Source organism: Pisolithus orientalis (assembly GCF_024613125.1).
Source record: "Pisolithus orientalis strain OTSU chromosome Unknown F5J12scaffold_12, whole genome shotgun sequence".
Taxonomy (NCBI): domain Eukaryota; kingdom Fungi; phylum Basidiomycota; class Agaricomycetes; order Boletales; family Pisolithaceae; genus Pisolithus; species Pisolithus orientalis.
The window spans coordinates 896,980-911,654 of record NW_026260793.1 but is presented as its reverse complement, the minus strand read 5'-3'; the positions used below and the strand labels follow the sequence as shown (position 1 = coordinate 911,654).

The window sequence follows — 14,675 nt, the reverse complement described above, 5'->3', positions numbered from 1 at the left end:
GTACTCGAATTACACACAAGTACTTCTAACATTAGCATGAATTTCAAAGTACTTGTCATGCTACGTAGACCAACAAAGACCAAAATCGCAAAAACCCCTGCCACGCTACCTCTATTCCTCCATTGAATCATCCCCCCCTCCATCCACTTCCTTTCTCATCTTAGGCACGTCCACATAAGGTACCCTGTCCTTAAACCACCTCCCGCGCAACCAGTCCACCCTACAAAGCCCTGATCCCGACCCAGATGCTAACAGTGATGCGTATCCAAGTCCATTTCCACAATTCCAAGTGACACGGTGGACGCCGATTTCTGGCGACCATACGCCCGTACTGCGGACGGAACCTGATAATGATTCGTCACCGACTTTTGCTTTCGTCTTCGCACTAGGTCCTTTCTCTTGGATTGCCTGTGGGGGGGAGGAAATTAGGAGATGGATCCGTGAAGACAGTTAAGGGTAACTGACTTGCGGGATAAAACGCTCCAACATACGGAATTCTCCCGTCTTACGACTATAATCCAGTTGATATATTTTGTGAATGTAAAACGGCTGGACGGCGTCATGAAATCTTCCATCCAAAAGCACTCGGGAGTCTTACCACTAGTCCACCCCTCCGCGTAGATTTGAGCAGGTTAGTCGTTGAACACGATCCGTCCGCAGATCCAACAACAAGTTGTGGATGGTAGTCCGAAGCATGGACGTGCTAATAGGGGGGAAAAATCATCATCTGCATAGCCAAGTGTGGCTTCTCTGTGCTAACCCAAACAGGTCCATCTGGTTCCATTAAAATGTGACCTCGCCCAAGCATGGTAGGCGAAACTGAATAAGCCTTCACAGTATTATCGTGGTCGATCATAATCGGACCAGCCGCAAAGACAGAATAAGTCGCAGTGGTGATCACATCTGCATATGGCGGCCCACTCGTCAATTAATATTTGGACACGGAGGTCATACACGTACCCCGCGTCCTGTTTATGACGTGTCCATGGAGTTCACGGATATCGGTGAAACATTCGACCCCGTCGTAACCGCCACTAGCGATCACCGTTGGGTCTTCGCTTGTGGTAGGGTCTCCTCGAGCGCTCTGCGGGGGAACCCGGATCCAAGTAATGGCGCGCACCGCGGATTGGTGGACGGATATAAAGTGCGTCGGGAGCATGTCTAAAGGTATAGTGAGATCATCACGTAGTGTGATGCACAAGCATCTAACTCACTTCTGCAGATTCCCCCATTAAGTGCATCGCTTACGTCGTAGATTGCGATGCAACCTGCCCACCGTTAGAATCCGAACAAAAACAGGCCTAATGGCGAACCGTTTGTGCAGCCTATCGCGAGAACTTCACTATTTGCCCAGTCCAACGACCAGCAGGACGTGTTCTCTAGCTCGACTCTCAAAGTTGGTTCAGATAGTTTCACTGTCCAACGCTCAGAACAGTCTATCAAAAAAAAATCGACGACATACCGAAAAGTGGAGAAGTGCCACTCTGCGTTGCATTGGTGATATCTACGGGATCAGGGACAACGTATATAGACAATGAGCCGTCCTCAAATGCGCCTGCTAGTACGCCCAACTTCCGGGGACTGCTAACCCTTTGTCTGTCGTCCCACTACATTGGGAAGCGTCAGGGATGAGGATAAATGACAGTACCGGGCAACCAACACGGTCATGAGCAGGTAATGGACACCACTTGATATCCTGGGCAGGACCTGCATCCAAACACAAAACCATCTCGCATCGTATTTCGCCAGGCTCGCGATCTTTCTCTGAGACGTCATCGTACTCCCCCACGTTATCCTTGGCTGTACGAGGTCGCAACGCCCATATTTGCACACAAGCTGGAGATGGGCGTTGAGCCTTAAAACCGATGTTCGGTGCATGGGCACGGGATGGAAATGGAGCAACAGCCAAGTATTGCTTGAACTGTCTGACTTGAGGAGACGAGGTTTAAACACGAATATGCCCCGTACATGGTGGGAGTAGAGTAGACTTACACGGTCGATCCGCAGGGTGAGTAGGACACCAATCGAGGCCCCAAACAGGTGAACCGACGTTGAAAATGTAAGAGCTACCGCCCTTAATAAACTCGGCTTCGGGGTAGTTGAAAGACACCTGGGAAAGCAAAGGAACAAAACATACATGTAGCATGACTATCGAACATTTCGAACAGAACGCGTGTTTGCTCCCCGAACAGACCCAAGTGACATGCAACTGGCGGGGGCGGTTTGAACATCCCATCGTCAGTCGTGGCAACGTCAGTGGGAAGATACGCAAGTGCGTCCCTAGCAGTCATTGAACCATTGTGCTCGAAAGCAGCGGCAAGGAAGGGGTATATTACATACCGATAATCCAGAATCGTCCATCCTGGTCGCACGGATAGACCCTGATAGACTCTAGGTCTTCGAGAAGCCTCGTCCCTCGGATCCGAATCCGAACGGACAGATTCCTTGAAACAAGATCTATCCTCCAAGAGCTCCCATACCGGACCCGGGCCAACATTATACCCCCATGCTTTGCTTATCCTTTCTGTAAGGAGTGGGTCAGCGGTCATACTGTTCGTCGATGTAATTTTGGGTTCATTAAAAAGGACCGGGTGTCGATCCAGCCTCTCAACTTGGTCTTTGCGGTGGTAGATGGGGATGGCACGGTGTCGATGATGTGCACTCGGGTTAGGCAATGCGTACATCTTTGCTGCTCGCGTTGCTGGTAGACCAGGAACTGGCGTCGGTGTTGGGGTGACGACCCCTTGAGTTTTCGACGATTTCCCGTGGGCCTTTTGCTTCAACTTCCTCCTCGATGGACCGAGGGATGACGTTTGGCTAGTAGGCGGTCCTGGTTCTGCACGACCGTCCCCGGTCTTTCGAGTTTTTCTCGGTTCCGCCACTTCCTCCTCTTCCTCGTCTACGTCCATGAGGTCGGTCAGACTAGATTCGTCACCATCTTCGTTGCCTTGCTGTGTGGGTACTTTTTTGGGCGCAAATTCGCTACTATTCTCCTCGGGGATTTGGGGCTGGGCTGTTGAACTTGAGGAGCCGTCGCAATTGTTACCCCCGTCTGTTTGATACCCTGCCAGCGTAGCATAACTCGGGCGAGACTTCCTAGAACGCAGTTCACGAGGCATAGCTGAGGTTTTTAGTGTCCAGTTGGATGGGATGATAAAAGGTTCGGCGATTATCTAGAACTCGAAAGTTTGGAAGTGGGTCGAGAAACAAACACAGTTAGAGACAACTGTCTACATATAACTATATTTCACTGGAAAGTACATACTCTTGGGTGTCGGGAATGGTCGCCGGGAAAGTGAGTTAATAGCTCATCATCACTCAGAACTAATAGTGACCGGGAGATGAACGAGTTCGTTGTACCGGTCCCCGAATTCCTTGATCGGCGTCAAAAGTGCTGACGTCACAGTGACGCTGTGACGTTGATCAATGACTGCACGACGACGATCCCACTCATACAGAGACGGAGAGCGGAAAGCGGATACAGGTGGGTGACAAATATCGGCACGGAGTCACGGACCGTCGTCAACAAGTTGTCGACGTCGCGGGTGAACGTCGGATGTGGCAGAAGGGGTAGGTACTAATGCCAATTGCCGGCGGGCCTCACTGAATCATAGCATTCTCAGTGACGGGCCGCACAAAACTGTCTGCGGATGGAGTGAACAGGTATAAGAAGTAGAAATGAGAATTGTCGTCCTCGCAAGAGAAGATCGGTCTCATCTCTGCTTCTCATACTGTCCAGTCTTCCGACTACCACAACACCACCACACCACCACGCTCCTTCCCTCGACTCAACGTTATGCGTTTGTCGTCTTTCTTTACTTTTCGATTGACATCCCTTGTTATTTCTGCGTTGAGTCTTCCCCCTTCTGCGAGCGCTCAGGATCGTACTACCGAGCAGGGAGAGGCTCAAATTTCAGGTGAGTTTTAGTTCAGCGTTCCATGGTGGGGTTGGGGGGGAGGGGCTACATGCTTTGCGGGGGCTTCTCCGAAGAAGTATGCCCGTCGAACCTCATAGTTCGTCGTAGCGTCGAGTTTCTTCCTGCCCTTGCCATGAATCGACGTTCCCTTGAAGTCCGGGCATCCTCTGTGCTGAATGCAATCCTCGCATGTCGTGTATTGCGTCTCGTTTTAAGGCCGCACTAGTCGAGTATTGGTTTTCCCGAACGTCCACTTATGTTGTAAAACAGATCCTACCGTAGAATGCTCGCCATATCAGTATCCACCGGTCGACAATGCCCAGAGCAACTTTCCATCGAGTTGGACAGTAGCTACCATTTTACCCGGTGACTCTGCCGCTCAAGCGAAGTACCAGAGTATCGAGAGTCTGATTCTAAACATCCCCCCGAAGGGAAAGCAGCCGGGTGCTTTAACAGGCAATTTCGCAGGCGTCAACTATGATTCGAGTGACCCTGACTGTTGGTGGACGTACTCGATGTGTACTAGTCCCAACGTTTCGGGTATTCCAAACGATATAGCAGAACTTCCAGAGGTCAGTATGCTATCTAACGAAAACGGTTGGAGCAGTTGATGTTCACTTCGCAATCGAAAACAGCCGAACATTCTTGGTTACGGCTTTGACGACGGTCCAAATTGCTCCCATAACGCTTTCTACGACTATTTACTGTCAAAAGACCAGAAGGCCAGTAAGTCAATTTCCTCGTTTGGTTTGTAAGAGTGACATCCCGACATCCCGTAGCTGTGTTTTATATCGGCAGCAACGTCCAGCAATTCCCTCTTGAAGCCCAGCGTGCGTTAACAGATGGACATGAGATTTGCGCTCGTAAGTAGCCTTGCTGTGCATCCGCAGATGTTCCGTGTTGAAACGTTGACTTTTGGCTCAGATACTTGGTCTCACCACTACAGTTCGTCATTTTCGTGAGGACCACAGCGCACTGTTTCAATGCATCTTGATTTACAGTGACCTCTCTCACCAATGAACAAGCATTTGCAGAGCTTTGGTATAGTGCGTGACTCTCCATTGCGAGGATGGCATTACACTGAGTTGTTCATTTTAGCCGTGCGCTCGAATCAGTTTTTTTGCGTGAATACTCCTGAAAATAATAAAATAGATGCAAATGATCAAACTAGTCGTTGGCGTGACCCCCACCTGCTGGAGGGTAAGTGCTTTTTTTTGGCACTATATCTTGCTTAGGAGCCTAGCCTCCCTACGGTGATATCGACGACCGCATCCGAACAATTGCTGATGCGCTTGACTTAACGACTATCATGTGGCAATACGACTCAGACGATTGGCGTGGAATTGGCAGTGAAACCGAGGTTGATAACAACTACATGAATCTTATCACTGCCGCACAAAATGGTACCTTCAGCATGGTGAGCAGCCACCGACTGATAAAGTATACTGCACTAATTTTTGTGGACAGTCTGGCACAATCATGCTTACTCACGAATTGACCAATTTCACCATGTCCGAGGCCGTCAAATTCTACGACCAGTTGGCTTCTGCGTTTTCTTACCTTGTCCCGGTCGGCGTCGCCCTCAATGTCACTACTCCTTACGTCGAGGATGGATACACGCTCCCCACCTTTGCAGAGTGTAAGTGGGCACCACCTTTGAATGTCGCACGCTCATTCACGACCTTATTTTTATCGTAGATATTGATGGTATACATGCCGGACCAGTTTCTGGGAGCGGCAGCGGCGACAGCAGCGATCCATCCACTAGCGGGTCTTCCGACGGTTCTGTGACTAATGGGACTAGTGGCAGTACCAGTGCTACATCCGGGAATTCAACAAACACGAGTAATAGCGGGGCTGCCAAAGTCTCGTTTGGTCACGTTGGCTCGTTCGCAAGTGCTGTTGTTCTCATTGCGGGAGTCCAGTTTATGTTGTGAATCCGCCCCCTGGCGCGTTTCTGTGGTCTCCGCCATTCTCTTGGCTTGCCGTTACGCCCTGTGATTCATGTATCCTCCGCACACTCTTCAATATGGTCTCCTTATTTCATACACGGGTAGAAAGTGTCAGTACCAGTTTCTTTTGGTATATTTGGACATTGGACAGCTGCATTCACAGTTCGGTGGTCTTGTTCTCCAACTGTACAATTTTGTAGCGAATAGAGTACTTACCTATCAAATGGACAACTTTATTCCTTAATTTGCGAGTAACCGGTCTACGGACTCTCCCTTCAATATTGCTGTTTAGCAAGACGACATCCATTTAGAAAAGAGGGATAGGAGGAGTGTATTGCTCGATTGAATGCCATCCGCAATCGACTGCATCAATCCCGGGAGAACACCAAGGCATGGAGGATAAGTCCGAAGGCTGGCAAGACAAACTTTGATAGAGACCCTCTCCCAACGTGCCCTCTGGTCAGCCCCTGTCCCATATCCCGCAGGCCCCGCATAGGGATGTCGCCGCGGCACGGCTACTCGCATACGGGACGACACTATCTAGACTGCAGAGGGACTATCCAGTACGTAGCCAATAACGCGTTTCACTCGTTCGGTTGATGTCGGGCAAACAAAGTCCTAAGCCAAGTAGCTTCCTTCTCCATTTCCTCCAAAGTTCGTGGTGGTCGGCTCTCATCGGCATCGACTCTGAGTGGTTCGTGTTGATGGTCTGATGCACCCCTTGACTCTAGGAAACTTCTGGGTAGGGACGCCTCAGATTTCTCTAAGGCAGGGTATATATCGTCCATCCGCTGCGAGAAAAAATCACCCCTAAATTTCCGGGGCAGGATATGGAAATGGACATGAGGTATTGATTGTCCCGCAGCCTTTCCGTCCTAGTAATCATTTAGGCGCGTCTATTTAATGGTGTCTCGTTGTCGTGTGCTCCATACCTGACATGCCACGGTGAGGGCGTCACCTCCGTATGCTTTCTCGATCACGTTGCCTACGGTTTGAACGGATGTGATGAGGGAGCTCAACTCAGGTCCAGAGAGGTCGGCTAGTCTAGGGACGACCCGCGTCGGGATCACAAGCACATCTATCATTCGTCATAAATTTGCAGGGATAACGGGAGTCCAGGGAAGACGTACGGCCCGGTACGATAGGTTTGAGGTTGACGATGGCATATGAAAGCGCTTCCCTGTAAAACACTTGCCTGGTGACCTCGAATGCTCGAAAACAATACCGGTGCAACCATCGCCAGTAGAGACAAGTTGACAGTACTGGTACACTTCGCCTACCGTATTGTCGTCTTACCTAAAAAGGAAATTAATTCACACCATCAGTGGCCATAACATGCTTATGTAATAGGACCGGCCTCATCTTGATACGCAAAATATACTGCAGTCCGCAGTTTCTACATACACTTTCAAACTTCGTCGAACTTTGGTATGTAGTTTTACTCGTCGACATAACAGTTTGTTTCAAGCATGTAGTTGTGTTGGGTCTGAATTTCGGCCACTTCCTCGGCATATCCCCTGACGCTCAGAGCTAGGGGCGGGCCTGTGGGAGTGACAGTTTGAGTTGTCGTATTTACATACTTGTTACATACATGACAGCCGTGTAACATTCGTGCTCGCTCGACACATATCCCATCCTGCGCACGAAGACCGTATCTGGCACTCCCTAATGTCGAGCCCAACTAAGGTCTACCTGCCTCCAGACCTGCCGTATCCCATCAAAGTCTCGTCACTGGACGTCAAACCGTCCGCATCAGTCCAGCGTGGTGTACGGCTACTCAGCTACTCCTTCAAATATCAACCCACAACTCCCGGGTCACGCTCGGAATTTCGCTTCGGAACATGGGACTGTTCCCTTGAAGGCATTGTTGATGCTTGGAAAATTCGAGTGGGGGAAGTGATCACCCTTCAGCGAGCCAAAGAGCCTGTCATCACCATCATCGAGCCCTGCAAGCACGGGATCCAGGTTGGAGGCCTATGTGGGCTATGCGGGAAGGACATGACAGTGTATGTCGATTCAAGCAGCCCAAGGCATCTTACTTACAATCATACAGTTATGACTACACAGGTTTCTCTGATGCGTCGCGTGCATCCATTCAGATGACCCACTCCGCCTTCGGGCCTACCGTATCCTTGGAAGAGGCACAGAGAATCGAACAGGAGACTGCAGAACGTCTACTGAAATTCCGGAAATTGTCTCTAATAGTCGATTTAGACCAAACTATCGTTCATGCCACAGTGGATCCCACAGTTGGCGAGTGGATTGCAGAGGGCGAGGCTTGGGAAGCTGGACAGGCTAAGAAGACAACTTCAGCTTCCACATCAATTGACTCGGATTCTGACACAGATGACGCAGAGGACGAGTGTAATCCGAATTGGGACGCACTCAAGGACGTGCGTAGGTTCCGACTCGGCCCTGAAGCTTTGGGTATTCCTCGACGTAGTGGTCCAACAAGGGCCGAGGGAAAACAAAAACATATTGAAAACCAAGGCTGTATGTACTACATTAAACCTCGGTGCGTGCTTCCGGGTAACACTAAATGACGCCACCGACACCCCACATAGTCCAGGTTGGCAGGACTTCCTCAAACGGCTATCTTACAAGTACGAGATGCATGTCTATACTATGGGCACTCGAGCATATGCCGAGGAGGTCTGTGCGGCCATAGATCCAGATGGTAAGGTATTTGGCGGCCGTATCCTGAGTAGAGACGAAAGCGGAAGTAAGTATGTCCCTATGTCGTTCAAGCCTTCTCTCATGGCATTCAGGTCTCACGGAGAAAAATCTTCAGCGCTTGTTTCCATGCGACACTTCTATGGTAGTCGTCATCGACGACCGAGCTGACGTATGGAAATGGAGCCCCAACCTGATCAAAGTGATACCTTGTACGTGCCGTTCCTGGGATGTAGTTAGTGATTGACATTCTGGCAGATGATTTCTTTGTCGGGATCGGGGACATTAATTCCACATTTCTTCCAAAAGTGGATTCTCTCGGCTATGACCAGAATTCTCAGAGTAAATTTCCCTTCACTTTTAATGTAGTTTGTTACTGAAATAATTTTCACAGACAAAACTGCCATTCCTCCAGCCGTCGGCGAATCTGTCGTACCAACAGCGTCTCTATCACCTCTTTCTGAGCCTGAAGAGAAAGAGCGAGCAGAGAGCGAATCTAAGGCCATGTTGACGCAAAATTCTCTTGCTCTGGAAGCACAGGTGGAAGAACGACCATTGGCAAAAAAACAGGAGGAGTTACAGACGAGTTCTAATGAAGCCAGCAGCTCAGGCAGTCAGAATGCTCCTTCAGAATCACTAAGCACAGCTGCGTCACAGCGTTTAAAGGGTGTACCACCGCGAAAAGCACTACTAAAGAATGATGATGTCGAATTAAAGCGTGTTGGTGATGTAAGTCAAGCTATTGCTAATCACATTCTTCCCTCGTAACTTCTTCGTTAGCTGCTGGAAGGTGTCCACCGATGGTTCTACACTGCGTATGATAACTATTCTGCGGAGGAACGCAAGAATAAGCGCACATTGGCGCCCACCGGAACCTCATCCGCCAAGCCATATGATGTTACGGTGAGTAGTCCGGAACGTAGTAGTTTCACTGTTTAAAAGGGTGACTTCTTGTAGCAAATTATCCCTCGAATGCGCGAAGCGAACCCTGGAAGGCGTGCACATTCTGTTTTCTAGTGTGATACCACTGGATACACAGCCAGACACAACGGAGGTATGGAAAGTCGCATGCATGTTTGGCGCCAGGTGTTATCAAGAACTTTCCCCCCGCGTAACGCATGTCGTTGCTGCCAAGGTTAGATTTGGGAATCCTCCCATCGTTTAGCTCATTGTTTAATACTTTTCAGCACGGAACTGCGAAGGTTGATGCAGCGAGAAAAAGAGGAGGTGTTAAGATTGTATGGTTGTCCTGGTTTACCGATTCGGTAGCGCTTTGGCAGCGACAAGATGAAACACCATATCTTCTTGACGCTCCTACACCCTCAGCTGCAAGTCTAAGTCCCAATCTCGACCCTAATCAGATATCGTCTGATCCGGAGCCAGACGCCGATGACTGGGATGTCGTACCGGTTGCTGAAAACCCAGCGCTCGAGCTTGACAGTATCGATTGGAACGATGTCAACGCCGAGGTGGAAGCAGCTATGAATGAAAGCGATGATGATGACGATGTAGCAAGTGAGCGCGGTAGTCTGAAGAGTGGCATGGCGACGGATGACGAGATGGCGACTGATGATTCGCGTAGTCGGATCAGGTCTGTTCATGCGCTCGTGCTCGAGTACATTCTTTCGCTCAACGAACTGCACACACAGCAGTACGAATTCCTCACCACGGCTCAAGCGTAAACGCCTCCGCAGTGTCACACCGTCAGACAGCGGCAATGGGCCAGCTGATCAACAAGACCTCCTGCGGTCCCCGCTTTCCAAGCGGAAGAAACTTGTAGCGAGTCGGACTGGGGCATCTAGACTGAAGGAGGCATTCACCGCTGAGCAGATTGCTGAGGCTACGCGAGGAAGGAGCCGCAGCAATAGCCTTCAACTACCACTGCCTTCGTCAGGTATTCCGAGTCCAGCGGATGAGGACGATGAAGATGAAGAGGATGATTTCCTGGCCCGAGAATTAGGGGAAGATTGGGGATAGTGCGTTCTTTGATACTAATCTATTCGCGATCCATTGTCGCCTTGTTTGTTTTCTCCACTACTTATCATTGTAGCTTCTACAGTTGTAATTACCACACTACTCGAACTTGCACGCGGGGGGAATCATCGGTTATACCTGTCCTTTCTGCCCATCGTGCTTCTTCAAATCCTGGCAGTAGGTGTTCCACAAGACGTCAACCGAATCCCCTGCGACAGCTAAGAACACCTTGGTGTCGTACTTCCTGTCTTTCAAAAATGCGTTGAGCTTGCGGATAGTGCCTCTGCCACATCGCTGCTCGATCCAGTCGAGGAAGTACGCCGTGGTATCGTATCCCTTATCCCATTTGTCGCCACCTGCAGGTTTCCAGTGAGGTGGAATGTAACCTGCATTCAGCCTCACGAAATCTAGTATCCGTCAACGCACTCGATCATTGTCAACGACGCTTGCTGCCAGACCTGCGATGCCCTCTATCAGTCCCCCTGGACATGTATCGAGGCCGTTGTACTGGTAGCAGTGTACGACCTCATGGACCAGGACGCCTTGAATCTCGTCTTTGGCTCGAGCTGCGGAGCCGGCTATGTAATCGAGGGAGAAGTGGATCTCCTTATCCACATGGGTGCCGGACGTGTACGCTACGCCATCGAATGATCGGAGGACAAGGGTAATGGTCTCCACGCTTGAAAGACACGAAAGATGAGAGCTTTCTTGGGTGAAATAGGCAGGGGAGCTTCAGCACGTACTGCCTAGGTGCTGTTAGTGGTGTATATAGCCAAGTGTATGAGGTCTCCACGGCGAGCTTGAGCGCTTCCTTGGGTTTGACGTTGTCGAAGAAAACGGATGCACCTTCGTGGTCAAGGTTCTCGACCCTCAGCACAAAATTAGGAATGTGCCAGTGGGGCAGCGAATTCAGCCTCTTTGCAGGTGGAGGCATGGCAAAGATATCGGACGTGATCAGTGAGAGTAGCAAGGGTACAATCGAGAGGCCATGCCAGCAGTAGGGCTGGATGGACGCGCACCGATGGTAACCAATAGCAACACTATTCGACGCCGAAACTAAAGGTTGCCAATTCTTTCAGACGATGCACGTTCACCATCGATGGCGATGGCTATTACACGAATATAGGCTACACATATACATTAATTCATATGCACGTTATACTAATACAATAAATTCACGCCCTGTAAATAGATTTAATGTAATAGTCATCGCAACTTTCAGAAGAGACTGACTGTCAAGAGCACAACAAACCGGCCGGGTGCCTGCGCCTTCAGTGCGGTGCAATGATCCCAGCTGCAGCCTCCAAGCACAAGACCTCTTCTCTGAGGGCATCTCGCCCTTCCTCCAGCCAACGACAATACTCCACAGCGCGGAACAGGACCCCGCTTTTGCCTTTAGTGTGACCTTTGCAGTTAGTCCCGCTGCCCTTAGGTCTCCCTCTGGATGGCAGGTCGATGGACTGTGCGCCAGCAGGAGCAATGAGTGATATCAGCTGGGCATATCCATCACGTATTGCGTTCCGACGCCTTTGCTCTGACATGATATGATTGAGTCGCTTCTGGGGAGTGGACAAGAGAGCTTTGGCTCTCGCAGGCTGCCGCGATTCAGATGTATCTTTCCGCCTGGCAGACCTCGTACGTGATTGTGATTTACTCCGCAGCGAGCCCTTCCCGGAAGTAAACTCGTCTTCCTCGTACTCTATGACATCGTCGTCCGCTGTGTTGGATGGGACTGTCATCGGGAGAACGGGGAGTACAGAGGGACAGTCAGCCACCATCAACGGCTGTGAGGGAGGGGCAATAGAAGCTGTAGAAGATGGTTGGGGTGGATTAGGAGCGTCCGGCAGCAACAGATCAGGTTCAAAGTCCCAGTTAAAGTTATCTAGGAACCCCAGGAGATCCGTGGTTTCTGAGGGGGAAAATAGGTCTGCAGATGATGGTAGCGGTGCTGGAAGAGGAGGAAACAGTTCAGAGAGCGCTGGATCAAATGCATACTCAAACTCTGAGAATGGCACCGGTGGCTGCGGCGATGCTGGACGCGACATGATCATCGATGATAACGAGCCCGTTGCGAGCGGGGACGGCTTCCGACAGGAACGTGGGATGTCGGCCGCCTGCCGTTCTTGGGAATGACGGCAGGTCGTTCCGGGAGTGCAAACAAGGACAAACCCCATGCCTCCTCCGAAGCAATTCCATATATACGCCTGCTGGACCGAACAGGCCACCGGAACCCCCCCGATCCGCAAACACCCATGTCGGCTCTCAGTGACGCATCTACACCGGCGCAGGACCCGGCGGCGGCGTCGGCCATTGACACGCAGCAACTTCATCAGCTGTCCCACCCCTCAGAAGTACACCAGCAACAACCACAGGGCGTAAACGGTGCAGGAGAGGTCACCACACGCAAAGGTCAGCTCCTGTCACCGCGTCATCAGGCAGCTTAATGAGACGGAACCTTTAGCCAAGGCACCGTCGGTAAGGCGCGCCTGCACTGCTTGTCATGCGGGAAAGACAAGGTGCAGCGAAGTACTTCCCTGCCAGGTGGGTCGCTTCCGAGGCCGCGTACCAATCCTATAACGACCTCGTGATCACTCGTGTGCCAGAGTTGTCTCAAGAGAGGCATCGGCGCAACATGTGCCTACCCCGACCCCGACCCCGACCATAATCCATCGCAGCCTAGTATGTCCATTGCCAACGTTCGTTCCCTACGCCACCCATAACCCGTGTATACAGCACCAGGCGTGTCGACTTTCGCACAGTCGACCATAGGGTACGTGCATGGAGCACCGACTCTCAGTCAGCATCAGTATTACGATTACAATGGCACGTTTACTGGTGCTTCCTCCTCCACGTTCCGTCCGAGTAAGCGGCCACGGAACCTGACTGAAGAGGAGGCTGCTGCTATAACACGGAATTTTACCCGTGGTGACTTCTTCGTAGGCACGAGCGCTCCGGTCCGCATAGACCCAAGGCTGCCAGTCCGACTTACATTGGGGGAGGGTGATCATGTACATTTTAGCATCACTGAAACCTTGTCGTAGTATATCTTCCATGGACCATTTACTATCTACTTTACAGTTGTCCTCGTAGTCAGTGCTTACACGTGTATCCTCTTCGCTGTTTTTGCTATGGAATGTCTCATCAGATTACGAACCATGCGAGAATGTATAAAAATGATCCAAAAAGATGTGACGAGAGTGGGATTCGAACCCACGCCCTTTCGGACCAGATATACTGTGGTCATTGAATGACCTAGTCCTTAGTCTGGCGCCTTAGACCGCTCGGCCATCTCGCCGATTCTTCATTCTGCTTTCGTTGCAAGATGTCCCATTGAGGCCGCCGGGGGGGGGGTCAGGAGGCGCCTCTCTCGGGAAAAGTGCAGCTCCCGTAGTCCGGGACAACAGACCATAACACTGTTGGTCACGCCGTGACAAAGGTATGTACTTACCCTTACGTAAGAGGTTGGTAGAGTGCGCAAATGACTAACTTGTGTTTGCTCGAGACTCTTGTCAACGCAAGAGTCGACGAGACACAAGGTGTAGTTGCGTGATGATTATCACACCTGCAAGCAAGGGTTCAGCGCTCCAACGATCGCGCGGATGACTCATCGGCGATACTTTGCAGCCCCTTGTAGTCGCGGAACAGCAGACAATTATTCACACACCGGTACGTTTACAATAACCAAATATCATTTAAACATCCAGATGGGGCCTGTGCTCCGGCACGGACCCACCGTCAAAGTTAGACACAGGGTGTGTGCAAAGTAAGTCCGTAAAATGTTGTCTTTAGATACCTCTCAGGTTCCGCCAAAACTTGCAACTGGTCTGAAGAGTGCGAAAACCGTGCCACTAAAAGAAATGATCTTGGCCGACCGAGAAGCCATGTCCTTCCATCCGAGCTTATGAAGGCGGACTGTGCCTGGATCTTGTTCTGTTGATCTGTCCAGGCAACAATGGGATGTCTGATGCAATTAACCCCAGTATCTGACGAAAACGTGATACAACGTATCACTGGGAAGGAACTTACTTCCATGCCGACACTAGACATTCTACCCGTCCCCCACTCATCCCACTTATGTCGGAAGTGTGCAACACGGAAGAGAGGAGTGTGCCCTCTCTTCCCTACTGACAACGCTGGTGAAGCTGCTTACCGTTACTCA

The 14,675-nt window shown here is 50.7% G+C and overlaps 7 protein-coding genes and 1 non-coding gene across 8 annotated transcripts; 3 read left to right on the top strand and 5 right to left on the bottom strand.

The window, feature by feature from the left end:
- Positions 1-3: 3 nt before the first annotated feature.
- Positions 4-3,570, bottom strand: F5J12DRAFT_75092 (uncharacterized protein). Its single transcript, XM_051742105.1, has 13 exons — positions 3,266-3,570; positions 2,341-3,179; positions 2,138-2,280; positions 1,993-2,088; positions 1,661-1,929; positions 1,463-1,607; positions 1,314-1,415; positions 1,215-1,268; positions 961-1,161; positions 761-903; positions 599-703; positions 466-549; positions 4-408 (listed from the first exon to the last, which is right to left on the bottom strand). Exons 2-13 carry the CDS (start codon positions 3,117-3,119, stop codon positions 112-114), a joined length of 2,418 nt encoding a protein of 805 aa, XP_051600683.1. The 5' UTR covers positions 3,120-3,179; positions 3,266-3,570; the 3' UTR covers positions 4-111.
- A 226-nt stretch (positions 3,571-3,796) lies between these two features.
- On the top strand, positions 3,797-5,854 carry F5J12DRAFT_937669 (carbohydrate esterase family 4 protein; the record flags this gene model as incomplete). The annotated part of the gene is made up of 11 exons (XM_051749640.1): positions 3,797-3,917; positions 4,188-4,489; positions 4,553-4,643; positions 4,697-4,780; positions 4,842-4,862; positions 4,919-4,963; positions 5,016-5,017; positions 5,070-5,117; positions 5,161-5,334; positions 5,385-5,556; positions 5,643-5,854. The coding sequence occupies 11 exons, from the start codon at positions 3,797-3,799 to the stop codon at positions 5,852-5,854; spliced, it is 1,272 nt and encodes a 423-aa protein (XP_051600682.1).
- Positions 5,855-6,453: 599 nt separating this feature from the next.
- On the bottom strand, positions 6,454-7,106 carry F5J12DRAFT_905427 (HIT-like domain-containing protein; the record flags this gene model as incomplete). The annotated part of the gene is made up of 4 exons (XM_051748657.1): positions 6,454-6,744; positions 6,802-6,947; positions 7,000-7,072; positions 7,095-7,106. The coding sequence occupies 4 exons, from the start codon at positions 7,104-7,106 to the stop codon at positions 6,454-6,456; spliced, it is 522 nt and encodes a 173-aa protein (XP_051600681.1).
- A 431-nt stretch (positions 7,107-7,537) lies between these two features.
- Positions 7,538-10,519, top strand: F5J12DRAFT_905426 (uncharacterized protein; the record flags this gene model as incomplete). Its single annotated transcript, XM_051748656.1, has 10 exons — positions 7,538-7,875; positions 7,923-8,384; positions 8,434-8,591; positions 8,638-8,754; positions 8,801-8,884; positions 8,937-9,271; positions 9,323-9,445; positions 9,525-9,677; positions 9,730-10,133; positions 10,192-10,519. The coding sequence occupies 10 exons, from the start codon at positions 7,538-7,540 to the stop codon at positions 10,517-10,519; spliced, it is 2,502 nt and encodes an 833-aa protein (XP_051600680.1).
- A 38-nt stretch (positions 10,520-10,557) lies between these two features.
- Positions 10,558-11,454, bottom strand: F5J12DRAFT_828394 (uncharacterized protein). The gene is made up of 3 exons (XM_051745616.1): positions 11,260-11,454; positions 10,975-11,195; positions 10,558-10,923 (listed from the first exon to the last, which is right to left on the bottom strand). Exons 1-3 carry the CDS (start codon positions 11,448-11,450, stop codon positions 10,649-10,651), a joined length of 687 nt encoding a protein of 228 aa, XP_051600679.1. The 5' UTR covers positions 11,451-11,454; the 3' UTR covers positions 10,558-10,648.
- Positions 11,455-11,599: 145 nt separating this feature from the next.
- Positions 11,600-12,624, bottom strand: F5J12DRAFT_828388 (uncharacterized protein). The gene is made up of 2 exons (XM_051745615.1): positions 11,750-12,624; positions 11,600-11,698 (listed from the first exon to the last, which is right to left on the bottom strand). Exon 1 carries the CDS (start codon positions 12,559-12,561, stop codon positions 11,788-11,790), a length of 774 nt encoding a protein of 257 aa, XP_051600678.1. The 5' UTR covers positions 12,562-12,624; the 3' UTR covers positions 11,600-11,698; positions 11,750-11,787.
- A 38-nt stretch (positions 12,625-12,662) lies between these two features.
- On the top strand, positions 12,663-13,678 carry F5J12DRAFT_828385 (uncharacterized protein). Its single transcript, XM_051745614.1, has 4 exons — positions 12,663-12,925; positions 12,978-13,057; positions 13,120-13,195; positions 13,250-13,678. Exons 1-4 carry the CDS (start codon positions 12,769-12,771, stop codon positions 13,555-13,557), a joined length of 621 nt encoding a protein of 206 aa, XP_051600677.1. The 5' UTR covers positions 12,663-12,768; the 3' UTR covers positions 13,558-13,678.
- A 27-nt stretch (positions 13,679-13,705) lies between these two features.
- On the bottom strand, positions 13,706-13,811 carry F5J12DRAFT_t108. Its single transcript has one exon. It is a non-coding gene; the product is annotated as a tRNA-Leu (tRNA).
- Positions 13,812-14,675: the final 864 nt, after the last annotated feature.